Here is a 16576-nt window from a genome sequence, read left to right as displayed (position 1 = left end):
AGGTCACACGGAAATCTGCGCATTATTCCCTTTACTTGGACGAACAACATCATGTGCCAACTATGAGGAAACACAGTCGACGTCTGCAAGGAAGAGACAGATCTGAGTCATAAATCACCCAGTTTTATGAGTGATGACAGCTGATGCGTCAGCCGCAGCTTTTACACGCTCACCTTTATTGATCAGTGTCATTACTCATTTGCCATGTTTGTGATTTGTCAGCAGCTATTCAGGTTTGTTTTTGCAGGACAGGTGCCGTCACAGAGAAACCAGTAGTGCAGGAGGAATGTCCTTTGAAATACCAGTGTTCTTTTACAGCATCAAAAGCCCTGCATACCTGTTGTAATAACACATCACATAATAATGAGACTGGAATGTGTTGATTGGAAGTTTGACAATGTAGGTTTTGGAAATAAAATGAAACACGCTCTTTGAAATCTCACCGTACATCCAAATGACCTTCACAACGCCCCAGTACACGTGCGCTGGCGATCCCACTGTTAGCAAGCAAAGCACTGTGATAGAACTGCAAAAGGAGCAGGATGCACAGAACTATACTGTGCATCCTGCATTTCCTGAAGGTGCAGTACTCTGCATACTGCACTAATAATATGTTCTCTTTCCTTTTCAGGAGTACGACGCACATTCAAGGAAGAAAGATCTTTTCTTTCTGCCTTAAAGGAAGTGCTGTCCAGATACTCTGCAGGTGAGCGGAGCTGGTTTTCAGTTAAAACCTGCTTGTGCAAGCAAACACAAGATAAACATACGGCATGAATGTAATGTAATAGAATATAATGATAATAATTTAATAATAATGTGTGGACAATTGAACCTAATCACTGCTTATTTCTTTCAGCATCATGTCCAAAATTTAGGTTTGAGAGAAATATATTCCAGAAAAAGCAACAAAGTTTGGCCTTCAACCCTTAATGAGAGTCTTTTTGAATGTTTTTAAGTGTAAGGACGCGGCACCAGGACATGAAATGTTCTGCAGGGCATGAATGGAACATCTGTAAAACAGACACATATGACTGCACATTTATAACTTTTTAATACACATTTTCAGGTTTAAATAATAATTACTTTAGTCATTACACTCAAATCCAATCTGTCCTTCTTTACCAGTTTATGCCCCTGTGAAACAAAAAAAAAGACAGTTAGCAGCAGCTCTTTAATGTAGCAAATGTCAACATTAAAAGTTTTTAGTGATTTACATTGATTCATTAGATTCCTTTCTCAGTTTGTTGTTAAATGATGGGATATATTTCCCTCCTGAGGAGCCCACGGGGTCTTTCCTTTAATCTTGTATTCACGTACTTTATTTTAAAGGTTTACTGTTTACTGTAACTGGAATATTCCAACATTGGTGTTGCAGCTTTTATATAAAAGATGTCAACATTTAAGATGTCATAAAGCCAACAGCTACAATTCAGTGTCATATGAGGGCCTGTGCAAAACAGCTAGCAGGTGTGTAGAATGACATCTTCAACACAACACACATCAACAATGTGAGGAAAAAATCCCCCAAATCATCACCAGATCTCCATCAGCCAACCGCGGAATACAATTGTGCCCATGTTAAGTTCATGGAGTTCTGGGAATTGCTTTAATTATTCATTTCTGAGGGATCCAAGGTGTTAGACCTCTGAAGAATTCCTAACTGCTCTTAGCCAAGCTATACCATTGATGCCATTTGTGATTCCATTTGAGAATAACTATTCAGGACAGATCTTAAAACTCTAAACTCTAAACTCTGGCCTGCAACACAGCAGACCAACAGGTGCAACATTTACGCTGCACAATACTAAAATGTGCTTCCTGTTTCCCCTGGAGGCCTCAGTGGAAACCACCTCCATTCCAGGTCGTGTTATGTAATGCTGATGGCATAAGCAATTCTGTCATCCAAGGAACACCTCGGGTCTAATCTAATTTTAATCCATGTGTGGGGATCATCTTCGTGCCACCTGGAGTTATTCTGTTGGGTGCGACTGTCTGGTAAATGATGCGGACAAAGCCACACACTTCCCGTCAGACACAGGTTTTTGCAGCATCTCCATTGACAAGCAGAGAAATGCTGTTTGGGTGCAGATACTCTGTTGAGTGTCACTGTACTGGAACAAGATTCCACACACACCCATAGATTAGCTTTGAAGACTTGGTTGAACGTCTCATCTTTATCTCAGTGGGAGTCTTGACATGTTCTCAAAGATGTTCTTTGAGCCGGAGCGGCATGTGTGTTCGGGAACCAGTTCTCACAGTCCTGAGCTATTGTATTTTACTCTTATATGACCGTGACATTTAAGGATTGAGTTCTTCAATCATCTCATGTATTTCATGTCAATTTCTGACTGACGCGTCCTTGACAGAAAGACAATGAGTCAGTCATCTATATGGTATACATGCTGTAAAATCAGACGTCTTTTGTGTTATTGCAACCCTAAATCTTTTAGGCTTTGAAAAGAATATTATAATTATGCTTGAGTACATTGTTGTATGTGGTGTGGGTTAAAAACCAAAAGTGTCCAACCCATTGGACCAACCCATTGACTATAACGTAGTGTGTGTGTGTGTGTGTGTGTGTGTGTGTGTGTGTGTGTGTGTGTGTGTGTGTGTGTGTGTGTGTGTGTGTGTGTGTGCCCAAACCTGTTTCTTTTGCTCTACCGCCACCTATTGGTGATTTGTGGGTATAACAAGGTTCCGGCATGTTTTCATTGTTTTGAATACAAAACAGGTCGCATTTATTTCTGTGCTTGAGTAAAATAAAATAAAAGAGGCAACTCCTTAGGCCAGGCCAGGACTCAGCAGGACACTCGGGAAGATAGATAGTTCGAGAGAGGAGTGAAAGAAGCCGTCTATGTCAAACTGGAAAGACATCCTTAAACAGAGGTGGGGGTCCGAGACATCACCTCTCACCTGTTTACAATAGTCTTGAAAAACCTCCACGGGAGGAGAAGAGGCCATTCACACATGGCCCCTAACCAACGCTATTGTGCCAAGCGAAGTTTCAACGATCTGCATAATGAGGGTGGAGCAACCGACACTCAGGCTCCAAATGTGTTAATTACCCCTGAAGCGTGCAAGTATCTGAACCCCCAACAGTCAGTTAGAACTGATGCAGCCTCTTGGATGAGAGGTGAAGCGTCTTCATGGAACTCAGTCCACTTGCTATGGTTCAACTACCAGAATACCCATGACCTTGTTGACTGAGAACCTTCACGGACATATATACAATATCGAATTTCCGCATATTGCTCTTTATATATATGCTTATAATATATGCTGTATATATGCTTATAACGTTCTAATCTTATCTGTATTTATTTATTCTGTTTCTATACTTTGTATAGGGTGCTATTACAATTCAATTTCCCCACGGGGATGAATAAAGTTCATCTTAATCTTAATCTTAATCTTAATCTTACTACCTGTACACGATTATTTAACAATTTTTATTAAATTAAGTGTTGCAAACCACTTGTAAATTTTGCATTACCTAAGCGGGTCTCTTTGGCTATATATTTTTTGGTCATTTTATTATATCATAAGGTGCGTGATAACCCAAAACGGGTTTATTTGGTGGCATTTCCCAGTTTAAATGAGACGATGACGTTCTTCCTCAATGGCGCATGCGCAATACACTCGCTGCTCTGATTGGAGGAAATAGCCAACCTGTGTTTCCGGTTTGTTTCTAGCGTCGTCCTGGTTGTTGTGAGTCCAAAAATCACTGTCCATTTTTTCTTGGATCCGTCCCACTATGTCTGCCTTGTGTCTCCTTCTGACAGTGTTCGCGGCGTCTGTGTATTCCGGTAAGATAAAGATTTACTGTTTGTCCAAATGATTGTTGGTCGTTACGGCTTTTGGGGTCTATTGTGGGATGCTTAGACTCATCTGACTGCGGGTGTTCTCCGAGTGATGCTGAAATATTCATGTTATTTGAGTCTGATAATTTTCTCTATTTTTCCCTGTTGATTCGAAGGACACTGCAGCTTCATTCCAGACCTGGTTAAAAAGGTTCCTCTGGTAATTTCTATTTCCTGTTAATTGTATTGTAATGTCGTTATTTAAGGGTGGGGTTTTTGCGAGCCACAGCTTCAGCCATGCACGCGTGAGTGTGCAGTCACAACTGATTCTTTTTCTTCAGGATTTTGATCCGTGTTCAGAATGCAGCCAGATTGTGGAGTTGTCTGCCAACATGATCCCCAGCAGAGATACAAAGGTAAGAATCTGCCTGCGTCACCAGATTAATGCACTTGCTCTGACATGTTTCTGATGACTTTTCTGCACACGCAGTGATATCACGGCTTTTCGTTTGCAGGAGACCGTCTACAGAACTCTCCATGCTTTGTGCCAACGCCTACCACAGGATCAAGCCTCTAATTGTGACTTGCAGGTGAAGATGTTTTTGCCTAAAATCCTGCAGCAAACACCTGGACAGCTGGTGAGTTCAAGCACCAATCACAGCTGTGACACCATGTCGCTCCATCTGCACCTTAAATGTAATGTACTGACTGTATCGTGTCTTCCCACAGCAGCCAGGAGACTCCTGTATGGCTTTTGGGCTCTGTGGCGCCCACAAAGAGGAACCGCTCACACTTCCTCACCGTGCTACCCATGAGGACACTCCCAGTTCTGCTCTTGGCTCGGCTGACAGAAGCCATGTGTGTTAAAGTCAACCCTTAAAGAGAACTGAAACTAGTTCAAACTCTATAAATGACTTGTTGTTCTCTTTAGGCGCTGTTCAACCCAGCCTGTGCGCTGTGCTTGTTTGTCATCAAGAAACTAGAGAGCCTGTTGCCCACCAATGTGACCGAGGTGACCTTTGTGGTAAACATCCTTCATCACGTCACATGATGTAAAGGTCACCGTCTTTGGTTTATTTTTCTTCCCTGCAGGATGCTTTGATAAAGCTGATGGGGGAGGTGTGTGACCTCCTTCCTGAGAGCTATAAGGACCAGTGTGATGACTTCATTGCCAAGTATGGCACACAGATAGTGGAATTCCTCCTATCGTCTGCGGCGCCCCACACTATCTGCATGCTGTTGCATGTCTGCTTGTACGAGGAGCAGGCGGTTCCAGGTCAGTCCCACCCAGCAGTCAGTGTGTTATCGGCTCGACCTCAATCTCACATTGCCAACCTTCACCTGACATCGCAGAGCCGTCTCTCCCCTCGGATTGCGAGTCCTGCCGCACGTTGGCCGTCCTAAGCCGACTTAACAACGGCCCCAACTCTACCCAGCCCGAGACCTCCTCTTTCCTCCAATCTGTGTGTGTCCATTACCCCAACGCCATCCCCAAGGTCTGACCTTCAACCACCTCTGCACACCCCTTTAGTCAGCTGTTGTTACCAACAAATGCGCCACCCTCGTCTCTTTCAGTGCGAGGCCTTCACCAAGATCTACGGTCCCCAACTGCAAAAGGTTTTCGGGAACCAGATGGGCAGCAAACATGTCTGTGAAGTAAGAAGAACGTTCTAGCACGATAAAATACAGCGAGTCAGGGCGCTGAATGTGACGTGTGCTCACTCTGTTCTCTCCTCCACCTCAGACAGCAGAGCTGTGTGTCCCACAGCAAAAGGTGGAGCCGCTGGGGAAGGAGCGCTGCACATGGGGACCGAGTTACTGGTGCAAGGACGTTCAAACCGCTCAGAGATGTGGCGTAAGTTAAGCTGATGAGCTTTTACTTTCAGATTCTCACGCGTGACTAACGTCTCTTCTTTGCATGATTATTTTTAACCTTTTTAACTCGCTCACAACATTTCAACATCCATATGGAGCTCGTGGTGTGATGAATTGCTTCTTTGTTCTGCAGAATCTGGCCTTTTGTGAGAAGTTTATGTGGAAGGAGTAAACTGGAACAAACTGCTGCATTTCAAGGACAAAAGGGCTGCAACTAATCATCCGTCCTCGTTCCATAAAATCCTGTTACATTTACACAATTTGTCCCAAAATTAAATGTCTAATCAGTGCTCATTATTTGACGAGCCAAATCCAAAGGGACAAAAACCGTCACAAAATGGTTGCAGCTCCACAAATAATCGCTGTTCGTGCTTTATACCACTCGGCTGTTTTGTAAATATAATTGCTTTTTTTGCATTTGTGGGAACTGATTGAATTTTCTTTAAATCAGCTGTAACCGTCTATCACATAATGCATTAAGTGTGAGTGGACTGAGGCTGAGACCAGTCTGAATGATCAGATTTGTGTATAGTATATATGTATATGTATGCATTAAAACTGGAAAGTGACTTAAAAATTAACTTATGTTGCACCAACATTTTTCAGAATTTTTATTTCCAGGAATTATTTTACTGAGGATGGAAAAATAAATCTCTCATTTGCATTCCCACTGCACCTCTGAAAGGTCCGACCTCCCCGACTGGCAACCTTTCTCCTGATAATTTTGACATAAACGCTGAAGGTTCTTAAAATCCTGCATCAATGACAAAAGTTTCTGCACTGGAAAAGGGGCTGATATGATCTGAGGTGTTAGCATGTATTAAAAGACCATCAATACAAACTCAAAGCTGTTTCAATCATTGCTCCTGTGCTGATTTTCTTTCTCCATATGCATTTACAAACTACAATTTAATCAAGTTTTATCTCTTCGACCAGTGTTTGGTTTAGTGGTCGATCTGCCACTACATTTTTAGATTCTCATAAACCCATAACAAGAAAGTCACTGTTACAGTTTCTATTGTCTGTTGGCTTATTTATGTAAAATGTTCTGGAGGGATTTAAGCAATGTTGGTGTAAATCACAAACAACCACAGGTAAAATAAAATCCAAAAATTACATTTAATACAAAAAGGTATGTGAAACACTACCAACATACAGACACACCTCCTGAATTGTGTTTATTTATACACTTCCACATACAAAAGTAAGATGGGGGAAAACCTGACACTTATTTTTGTGCCTATTGAGAAAAAGTCCCTGATGTTTTCTAGCATGTTTCATTCTGTGGTTGCAACTTAAATACCGAATTCAAAAGGGTGACACATTCTGTTGTGGTTTTTATTCCTGACTCACTTAAACGGCTGCGTGGTTGTTCGTCACATCTCTTTCTTGCCTCTTCCAGATCTAGAAGAAATGAAACACGCTTTTTAAAATGGTCTTCATAAGATCTAAACCAGCTGCAGGTGATCCCCACTTTAAGGCAAAAACTTGAACTGTTAAAACTCTGATGTGATCGTAGTTTCGCGGCACACAGGCGTATCAGGAGAACTCACCTGGATGTAGGCCTCCGACAGTGTAATCATCTGGGGCAGGATGTCAATCACCTGCAGGTCCTGCATCTCATACCACTTCCCGGTTCCCTGATTTCATTAAAAACACAGATCGGTCAACGTAAAAAGCTCAGAGATTGAGGGTGATGATAGCAGACATGAGGAAATTTAAAAAAAATAAATAAAAAGAAACTTGCTGTAACATACGTGGTGCAGAACATGTATTCGGTACGCTCCCTCGGTTGGTTTCCCATCATGCACTATGTTAGCAACGAGGTCATAAGTCGTGTTCTTCTCTGAAACTTGGGCTTCTTCTGTCAGGTACTCCCGAAGGTCGACATTGCTATTAAATGGAAAAGATGAATATTGATTACGTGGCCTTCAAATGCACCGAGTCACCCGGATTTGTTCTTATGGTAGACAAACGTAACGCACGTGATGGGGAAGTTGACGATTGTGGGGTTCTTCTCCACAAAGAAGTTGTTCTTGGTGAATCTTTTAATGCAGAAAACGAGGTATGGAGGAAGTTTGGTCAGCTGAAACCTTTTGAGAAAATTCTCCTTGTAGGTTTTGTACTCCTGCAAGAGAGCGAGACGCCGTGTGTCATTTTGTATTTTTGAGGCAACAGAACATTTAAAATGAGGCTAAATGTTGTCCATCGCTACTACAACGTCCCTGGGTACATTTATGTACATTAATATGGCTTCACTTCTTTGATTTGCAGGTATCTGGTACCTTCTCAGTGTTGCCATTGAACTTAGCCAGGATGTTGAACAGCGGAACTTGTGGGATGATCAGCTGCTCCTTTTCATCCTTATACAGAGGAGCTGTTGGCAGGTCAAGGGTCAGAAACAGGAAAGTGGACTCAGACATCTGCTCCTGGTACTCCTCTGTAACCAGCAATGCCTCCTTCTCTTCTGGCATCTGTGTTTTTCAAAAAGTGAAACGTGTAAATCAAAAGTAACAAATACGAGAAAGAATGAACTTTCATCATAATCCAGGAACTCACTAAATCCGGGTGTGGAAGTTTCTTGGTGAAGATCCGCATCGAGCCTTGAAATACTTTGGTAAGGATTGCTTAAAAAAGGCGAAGAAAGAGAAAAGTTTCATTCAAAAAAGGTTGGCTTTAAAGTTTGGAAATAAAAATAGGTTACAAATTCATATTCCATCATCTGGAATTATAAACAAATCCTAATCTGCTCACATGGTTTTTTCTTGGTGCCTCCGAGAGCTCCGTGGAGAGCATTCAAGAACCACGTCATGAAGTCCACAGCATCTCCTGCAGGTCACAAAACAGATGACAGGTTTAAACTACTGCATTTACAGATCAATTATGAATTGTATGTTATTTGATTTAGTTTGATATAGTTAGTTTTATTATTTACATGTTTGTTTCAATATTTATGGTTAAGAATCTCAAAGTTAAACTTTCACTGGTTATTTGTGCATATCTGCATTCGTTTTATCAGGAAACCGTAATAGCTACTGTTATTAACTGTTAACTACGTTATTACTTTACAGAAAGACCCCAATGTAATTACATTTTCTTTAAAGTCATTCCAAATATAATAACATGAATAACAACATTTAATGACAGCAGACTTACCCCATCAGTGAACTGTCCCTGCACTCATCCTACATATGTAATATAAACATATAAACTCATGGCATTACCTTGCTTGGTAATTTGGAAGTTCTTCTTGCTGCAGAGCACCACAGCCTGCAGCATCTCGTGTGGAGAAACGTGGGCCTTGAAGTTTCTGGGATTCCAAAGCTTGCGCATAAGTTCGCCAAACCTCTGCACCAGAAGGAACATAATATCTCCAGGTGGCCTGCGGATCCCCTTGTAGTTCTCCTCCTCCAGAAAGAAGTTTCGCAAAGGTGGAACGTTGCAAAAAGCCTTAAAAAAAAGATTAAAAGGGTGAAAAAGTAGTAATTGAATATTTAATAATAAATGCATTTGTGTAAGGCCCAGTTCTGGCATTTTAGTACCTGCAGCACCACATTGGCATAGTCATTTGCTTTGATATTATTGAGCCCTACAATTCCTGGCAGGTACGTTGTACCGTCATAGGCTCGGTACAGTTTCCCCTGCTTGTCCAGCCCTGCGATGTGCTGTTTCGTAAAGGTTGGCTTCAACACATACTGTAGAGACAGACAGAAACACTATAGTTTATCAAAGGGTTTACCAAAGAGTTACAGTGAGTCTCTGTCACAGCTCTAGGTGATTCACTCTTGATGTCACGATCGGGCTTGTTTCTGTTTTAACTTGTAGATTTGTTGTATGTTAAAATGCTCTGAGTCTTTCACTTACGGTGATGTCTTCTAAGGAAGAGTCAATGATCTCGTAATTGTCTGGCAGACAATAGAACTTGAGAGTATTTAAATTCAGAAAGACGTGATGGGTGAACTGCACGCTGTGCGTGTAAGCATGGGACTTCAGACCTCTACCTACAATAATAAAGCAGAAATATCAGATCGATCATCACAATATGTGATTGACTGGACTCTCGATCTACCAACCTTGAAAGTATTTTCCACATATCAAGCAAGCATAGACGTTGATGTGGGAGAGCGAGATGGAGCAGAGTTTCTCAAAGTCAAAATCCAGGACACTCCTGATGTACAGACACCACCAGGAATCAGATACAGAAGGAAAAAAAGCTAATTTCGGCTAGCATTATAAGTTACAGACACCTCTTACCTGTTTATAGTGTCAAGGTATGGGCAATGGCGACTTCTCTTGTCTTCTACAACACGTCCTCGTCGTACTTTGGATGACACTGAAGCATTAAATGAAACAGGAAGAAGAAAGTTTTTTATTTTGTTTTCAACCACATGAATGTTATTAGCTAAACATGCTAAGAATTAGCCATCTTAGCATTTATACTACATTAGGGATTTTACGCTGTATGAATCAATAGAGACGCACTTAAATAAGTTAAAACTGCATATTTATAGTAGAGATGATACACATAGTAATTATTGTGGCCTCAGTAGTATACACGCTTTTCTCCTGATTTCTAGCAACATTAGCAACCGGGCATGAAACGTCGGACATCCGTAAGTAAACATACACTTGCCTGTTTCTTCGTTGTCATCATCATCCACCTCATCTTCTCTTTCTCTCTTTAGAGAAACCATCATTATGGATTGCTAGAGACCCTAAAGTAAAACACCACAGAAGTGCAACTTTGTTAAGTAAAAAATGAATGGCAAAGCACCTTGACTGGAGACGCGGGGTGGTTGTACTGGCCAAAAGCTCATCAAGACCTAACCCAGAGTTTAATATGAGACCCACGATTGACCTTCTAGGAGCCACAATCAAATTGTATCTAGCGAATATGTCACAAAGTTTTAATGTCATGTGATATATGCCCGTTTCCATACGGATCCGAATGGAGAGTTTTAAAATAAGTATGTCTCATGGTGCCATCGAGTTTAAACTCCGGGAGTGTATAATTGGACCACAAATTCAGATCCGCTAGCATACATTGGTTAGCTTTTTGTCCACGAATTGGTGTACACTGGTTGCATTCATTAGCGGAAAAAACACTGTCATCTTACTGTAACTGTACGTTAAAATGGATATATTGAGGGACGACGAAGCTCATGAGCTGAAATACAAGCCAGGTGGCCGTTTGGATATGAGCCATGGGTTCCTGCACCATATCCGGAGGAACCAGATTGCTAGGTGATTTCCTCAACTTCATCTCCAAAACGTGCTAACTTGTTCATAACAACCACCGATGCCAACACATTTCATATAAGTTGATATTGACTTATTAGCTTTTATTAGGAAAGTTAGTGAAAATAAAGACAGTGAAATAAGACTAACACAGTCCACTAAGAAAGAATAAGTGAAGGTTCCAAATGCGCTTTTTTGATCTCCATTGGTATCTGACCCATATCAGTCGGTTCCGTCTGCACAGTTGTGACACCCTCTGTCCTTAAACCGGGTCAGGAGAAACTTTAAAACCCCGTTCAGGGAAACGGGAAGGAGAGCCACAGATGAGGGATCCCTGGAACGGACAGGCGTGCAGGAGACGCCACAGACACAGAGAACACCAGCAATAGATCAACATTGGTAATAATCATTTCGGTAGTCATGGTGACATTGATAATGAGGCTGATGACCTCCACAAAGACGGTAGAAACAGCAACAACAGGCGTAGTAGAAATCCCCAAACTGATGAGTGGTGAATGTTAAACTGTTTCTCTTTAGTTTCTACTTGTATTTGGACATGGTTTAAGCTCTGTGTTCAAACTGTCCCAGAGTCTTCCCACAGCAACTAAGATGATGGATAAATCCCGGTAGTTGTAGTTGTGTGAATTGTTCTGATAGCTCCTTTCTGCAGAATGAACAACGGCTGTAAAGACCTGATGTTTGCGTCACCCCGAGCGTCTGTGACAGATTTTATACATATATGATCTACTCAGCTGAAGCACATGCTGAACGTTTTCACAGTACTTAAAGTTATGGTTTTTTACTGAGCACAAGACTAATGTTCATTTTTCGTACCTTCAAGAGACGACTATGATAAGGAGGTGAAGCAAGCCAAAGAGCTTCAGCGGCGGAGGCACACCACGACGCCGCGGCGACCCCGACGGCCCGATATCCAGGTGTACCACCCTCGATGTAGACGTGAGTCACATACGTTTCCTTGCTTTGCATTTGATGAAGCCACCAGATCCTGTCAATAAAATGTTGATGTTTGGTTTCTATTGGCAGATGGATCGGAGCCCGGAGGCACCGTTGAGGCGGAAGAATGGAACGAAAGCGGGTCGAGTACAGAAGCTGAGACCCAGGGAATCGAACTGTTCTGGCTTGACTATCAAGCGGATTCTGGAGACGTCACTTCCTTCCTTGTGCACAAGGTTGTCTTCATCTCAGCGAATTTTCTCTGCCTTTGATTCATTTTCCTTCGCCTCAGTCTCAATTTCATCATCCCGTCATTGTCTTTCCGTCTCCGCAGGGCGATAATCCCGAGAAGATAGTGGAACACGTCGCAGAGAATAACGTCCTGGATTCAGCCATGAGGGCCGCTCTGGAGGCTCGGATTCAAAAAGAAATCAACAAAAGACAAAAGAAGCGATGACGCGTTCTGGAAGCTCGTTATGATGACAGAAGGGCTGAAACGGGAGCAAATTCACATTTGTTGGGCTGTGCGCGTGTTGCCAACAGGGTTTTGAGGCACAGGCAAGATGTTGACTGAATCAAAGCATTCTAATTTGTTTCAAGGATAAGGAATAGCTGAGAAAGACGGTGCAGCTTAGTGTCACAGGTGTCGGGGTCGACTTCGTCACCCTGTTACGCTGGATTTCAATCTAAAGTCTCAGCTTTGGGACCAGTTGACTGGACCCACACATTGATCTCAGTACTCAGCTAACAGTCAAAAAGGGGAATCTTTTTTTTTTACCAGAGGGCCTGAGTAACTGCCGTCATGTTTCAGGTTTCTTGTTTTATTTTGGTCTACTTTATTAAAAAAAAAATCTTTTTGAAGTGAACCATTGTATATAGTTTGTTGATATGTAGTTTTGTATTGTCGTTGCTCTAATTTATTTTTGAAAGACTTTTATTTTTGTAATATTTCCCAACAGTTTAATGTACAGTGAAACGAATAAAAGCCATTTTTTGCTGTTGAAATACGCAAGTGTCCTTTAAAGGCCAGATATGCAATAATATGTGGGATTGACAGGGGGCAGTATGGATCCGAGTTCCCTTTGTGCAGGAAAAAGCTCAAACTAATATTAATAGAGTAAAATAAGTGATTAAAAACTAAGCCTTATGATTGCAGGGCCACTAAAAAATATCTGATAAAAAGGATAACAACTTGAAACATAAGCCAACAAATCATTAATAGCTTCCAGTTAACAATAAAAGGTCATTCAAATTGGGTTTACTTAATGGTAAAAAGTCATGTAAATATGGCAGGGTAAAGCTAATCATACAATACTTAAGATTTATGAACACATTACAGCAAAAGTGTGACAGGGATATTTTCGGCGGGGTCGACTCTCCCCTGTCGTCCTCGTGGCACGTCACAAAGCTGCTGTCGTATTTGGACCGACAAGCTGTTTATTCACATAATAGCAGGTGATCCATTCACTGTTTTCTTTAGCGCATGAAAATATGCTCAACTTTTGGCGGGCCAAGTGTTACGCAAAGGCCTGGCGGAGAGGCGAGCCCCCTGCTCCTCTATTGGTGGAGCACAAACACTCCTCCAGCTCTGTCAGTGCCCACTTCCACATCTTTTCGCCCTGCCCCTCATCCTCAGTTCAGCATGTCAGAAGTGCTGAGGGGAAACATTCCTGCAGTATTTGCACCACTGTGCACCGGCTCATCACCTGATTTATCTTGAAACTTCAGCGGGCTGAACACGAACCAATCACCTCCCAAACGTTCACGCCTTATGTGCTGGCTCTTTAGGCTCCTCGCCACGATCGCATAACGCCCAGGCAGCTGCTTCATAACCTTAATACAAAAAGGTCTGGTTAGAATTTCCAACCTCAATATCATGAAAATGAAAATAGGACAGGCTTAAGAACTTGTAATCACTTAAAAATGTGCAAAAATAAAACCTGTGATAAGGATTTCTCTCTTTACCTGATGGTTCCAACGGCCCGACGTGCCCGGCGTCTCTGAAATGGTCGTTCGTCAGTGACGGACAAGATGGAGAAACTTTTACACACTTCAGTATAAAACCAAGTCAAATCCTTCTCCGTCCATTCTCATCCCAGGCTGTGATTGATTGATTGATTGATTACTTCTCAGACTGTTTATGCTGCATCTTCCTTATACTTGTCTCAACAGATCCTTGAACAAAGGTCATTTAGAGCCTCCTGTAGCAAAGGCCACAGGGTCGACCAGACAGTGATTGTTCTCTTGCACAGAGATAACATTATCATCAATATTATTATTATTGGGTGTGCTTTGCCTCTTACAATGAGGATCTGGCCTTTTTTTTTAAAAAAAAAAGAAAGAATTTCTCACTTTTCTAGCTTCAAATACATTTTCCCAGTGCTTGAATGTGTGTTGCGTCTGGTTTTATTAAGTGTCTAATGTTCATGATGATATAAGGGATTATGCAAAAAAATGTCTATTGTCTGAGTGTGGGTTTATTACAACAGCTGAAGGTGGAGCAGCAGTTCACTCCTGCAGACATTGCATCAGCTGGTCTTCAGCAGAAGCCTGTTTGGCAGCTGCTCCTCTCGTTAATGTCATTGTGAAATTCACCTGAGGCCTCGTCTTTGATGCCATGCTAGCGCTCTTTGTTGGGTCATGCAGGAGCAAAGGTGCTGATCTCATGGGAAGAATAGAGAAGCAATGATGTAATACTGCAGTGGTGCCCACTGTAATCTGGAGCTCTGTCAGCAGACTGTTGAGTGTCAAAGTTCAACGGGAATCCGGGCCGGAGGTGTCGAGGGCCAGGAGCTTCCTGATTTCGTGTTGAAGCGGCTCGCTCGCTGGTTCACCGGTGACTTGCCCATTCATGGATGAGGAAATGTAACCCAGCTTTAAAAAAAGAAGTTAAATATAGACCCCCCGAGTCAAAGCTGTGGAGGAAAAGCGCAGCTGCTGCGGTCAGACCGGACACGCGACCCTCACTCCCGGGGTTATTTGAGCATTATGACTCCTTGACATACTGTAACTTTAGTGACGCACTTTGAGAGCTGAGCTGGAGCCGTACAGTACTCACATGCTCCCAATCACAACTCTGCAGCCATTTCTTTGATTGTAGTAAGAAAATAGGAACATTAACGCTTATCTGGGCCCACATGACTCTTTCAGCGAATGGAGTCAAAGAAATGTCATTTTCTGCTGTTATGAACAGCACCATCCACGTGGGAGGTGAAAATACAGGTTTATTAGAAACTTTAGACTTAAAAATTTGAATTTATGGCACATTTGTTGACTTTGTTGTCTTATTTTCTCCACAAAGGGCTTAATCCCCTGTCAGTCTGAAGCCTGCAGGTACTCTCAACATGTTTAATCATGGAAGGACTCGCCCTTTGTTGGATCTCAAACTTTAGCTTCTGGCTGATCTGTTTGGATTCCAGGAATGAGCTCAGGTCCTCGGGCGTGACGCCGGTCGCTGTGGGTGAAAAAGCTTTTTATGCACCTGAACTACCTTGAATCCAAATGTACAACTGTAAAAACCTACAAAGTAAAGAAGGTGAAGGAGGTAAAAACAGGTCAGAAATGGGGGGATCTTGATGCTCAAAGTGACGCTCGGTCCTCCAGTAAGACCACCGGGCGGAAATATGGAATTTATTTAAAACTATTGGGTTTAGACAGCTGGGTTCACTGAAGCAGTGCGAGGCCCAGGAAGAAGGCTGACCGCCACCTCCGAGCATCTGGACACAACAGCCGTGAACCTCCCGAGTCCAATCATGTGCACAAACCTCCGCGCAGACGCGTCATTACGGTTTAATAACCCCCACATTTCAGACATGGGAAAAAAAAAACCCCACCTGAAATCCAAACACACAGTTGGGGATTCACAACACCAACCACATGCGCGCTCCCCAGAATCCGGTTGCTAAATAACAAAGTTGGCCGGATTTGGGTCGCGCAGTAACCAAGCCAATCAGAGCCAAAGAGCTGTGTGGCTCAACAGAGCAGCCCTCTAATCCTTAACCGAGACGGGATTTGATCACAAAACCCCTCTGGACGAGGAAAACAAAAATATCTCTAAACTAAACAGGAAGTGCAGAAGAGATCTGCTGGAAAACAAGAATGGAAATGAAAATGTGTTGCAGAGCTACGATCATCCATGCAAGATAATGACGGAATTATTTACCAAAGAGCGGAGGCTGTAAACAAAATGGTTCCAGACCAACTCGACGCCTATGCTTCAACTCCCCGAAGGTCGTCTGACAAGAGTTTCTGGAACCTTAAATCAGTCAAAAGTTACGCAGCTCTATTGAGTGAACTATCATAGCTGCTCATTTTTCAAAACAAAGGATGTTTTCAAATCCAAAGGCAGTATTTTCCTGTCCGAACATGCTTTTAATACCTTCTTTTCCCTTTACACCAACTAAACGTCAATGCAGTCAGACACTGCGTCAAATAAAGTAGTTAGAATTCCTGTTTAGGGGACAGTCAGCGCCACATCTGGGAGGATTAGCGCTTCTAAAGTCCATTTACTGATTGGTGGAATGATGCAGGACAGATAGTTACCGTCTCCAGGGGAGAAAATGGCTCCCAGCATGAGAATATTCAACCAAGAAAACCCCAAACTAGTCCTTGGTTATCATTTCAGTCACTGGGAGTAACTGAATTCTGCAATTTAAGGTGACCACTTACTCTCATTTCCTGCCCTCTTATGAGCCCAAAATCTTTTTTAC

At 42.4% G+C, this 16576-nt stretch overlaps 3 protein-coding genes and 1 long non-coding RNA gene across 6 annotated transcripts; 2 read left to right on the top strand and 2 right to left on the bottom strand.

Moving 5' to 3' along the window:
• The first annotated feature begins 3657 nt into the window (after positions 1-3657).
• Positions 3658-6516, top strand: sftpbb (surfactant protein Bb). Its single transcript, XM_011615694.2, has 11 exons — positions 3658-3806; positions 3977-4020; positions 4142-4216; positions 4316-4438; positions 4530-4658; positions 4732-4812; positions 4893-5076; positions 5154-5296; positions 5376-5456; positions 5545-5655; positions 5809-6516. Exons 1-11 carry the CDS (start codon positions 3755-3757, stop codon positions 5845-5847), a joined length of 1062 nt encoding a protein of 353 aa, XP_011613996.1. The 5' UTR covers positions 3658-3754; the 3' UTR covers positions 5848-6516.
• A 259-nt stretch (positions 6517-6775) lies between these two features.
• On the bottom strand, positions 6776-11149 carry usp39 (ubiquitin specific peptidase 39). Of its 3 annotated transcripts, XM_029829791.1 has the most exons (14): positions 11131-11149; positions 10309-10390; positions 9930-10008; positions 9749-9843; positions 9540-9676; positions 9218-9370; positions 8900-9125; positions 8430-8504; positions 8235-8302; positions 7961-8149; positions 7661-7803; positions 7433-7568; positions 7229-7315; positions 6776-7079 (listed from the first exon to the last, which is right to left on the bottom strand). In XM_029829791.1, exons 2-14 carry the CDS (start codon positions 10370-10372, stop codon positions 7029-7031), a joined length of 1503 nt encoding a protein of 500 aa, XP_029685651.1. In that variant the 5' UTR covers positions 10373-10390; positions 11131-11149; the 3' UTR covers positions 6776-7028. The 3 variants fall into 3 exon arrangements, with proteins under 3 accessions (XP_029685651.1, XP_011613993.1, XP_003975010.1); XM_011615691.2 differs by lacking the exon at positions 11131-11149 and having other exon boundaries at positions 10303-10499; XM_003974961.3 differs by lacking the exon at positions 11131-11149 and having other exon boundaries at positions 10309-10499.
• Positions 10684-12872, top strand: c21h2orf68 (chromosome 21 C2orf68 homolog). The gene is made up of 4 exons (XM_003974960.3): positions 10684-10919; positions 11755-11870; positions 11958-12103; positions 12202-12872. The coding sequence occupies exons 1-4, from the start codon at positions 10810-10812 to the stop codon at positions 12322-12324; spliced, it is 495 nt and encodes a 164-aa protein (XP_003975009.1). The 5' UTR covers positions 10684-10809; the 3' UTR covers positions 12325-12872.
• On the bottom strand, positions 11750-16380 carry LOC115247588 (uncharacterized). Its single transcript, XR_003886636.1, has 3 exons — positions 13833-16380; positions 13574-13700; positions 11750-11919 (listed from the first exon to the last, which is right to left on the bottom strand). It is a non-coding gene; the product is annotated as an uncharacterized lncRNA (long non-coding RNA).
• Between the last annotated feature and the right edge of the window lie 196 nt (positions 16381-16576).

The sequence above is a fragment of the Takifugu rubripes genome, chromosome 21 (assembly GCF_901000725.2).
Source record: "Takifugu rubripes chromosome 21, fTakRub1.2, whole genome shotgun sequence".
Lineage (NCBI taxonomy): Eukaryota > Metazoa > Chordata > Actinopteri > Tetraodontiformes > Tetraodontidae > Takifugu > Takifugu rubripes.
The sequence above is the reverse complement of the archived record's forward strand: the minus strand, read 5'-3'. Positions and strand labels throughout refer to the sequence as shown.

Coding starts and splice junctions, on each gene's coding strand:
- sftpbb (XM_011615694.2), top strand. CDS start 3,755: ATGTCTGCCTTGTGTCTCCTTCTGACAGTGTTCGCGGCGTCTGTGTAT. Junction 4,439..4,529: donor AGCAAACACCTGGACAGCTG/GTGAGTTCAAGC, acceptor GTCTTCCCACAG/CAGCCAGGAGACTCCTGTAT. Junction 5,077..5,153: donor CGAGGAGCAGGCGGTTCCAG/GTCAGTCCCACC, acceptor CTGACATCGCAG/AGCCGTCTCTCCCCTCGGAT.
- usp39 (XM_011615691.2), bottom strand. CDS start 10,372: ATGATGGTTTCTCTAAAGAGAGAAAGAGAAGATGAGGTGGATGATGAT. Junction 9,844..9,929: donor TACCTTGACACTATAAACAG/GTAAGAGGTGTC, acceptor TCTGTACATCAG/GAGTGTCCTGGATTTTGACT. Junction 8,303..8,429: donor AGGCACCAAGAAAAAACCAT/GTGAGCAGATTA, acceptor GCCTTTTTTAAG/CAATCCTTACCAAAGTATTT.
- c21h2orf68 (XM_003974960.3), top strand. CDS start 10,810: ATGGATATATTGAGGGACGACGAAGCTCATGAGCTGAAATACAAGCCA. Junction 10,920..11,754: donor CGGAGGAACCAGATTGCTAG/GTGATTTCCTCA, acceptor CGTACCTTCAAG/AGACGACTATGATAAGGAGG. Junction 11,871..11,957: donor GTACCACCCTCGATGTAGAC/GTGAGTCACATA, acceptor TTCTATTGGCAG/ATGGATCGGAGCCCGGAGGC.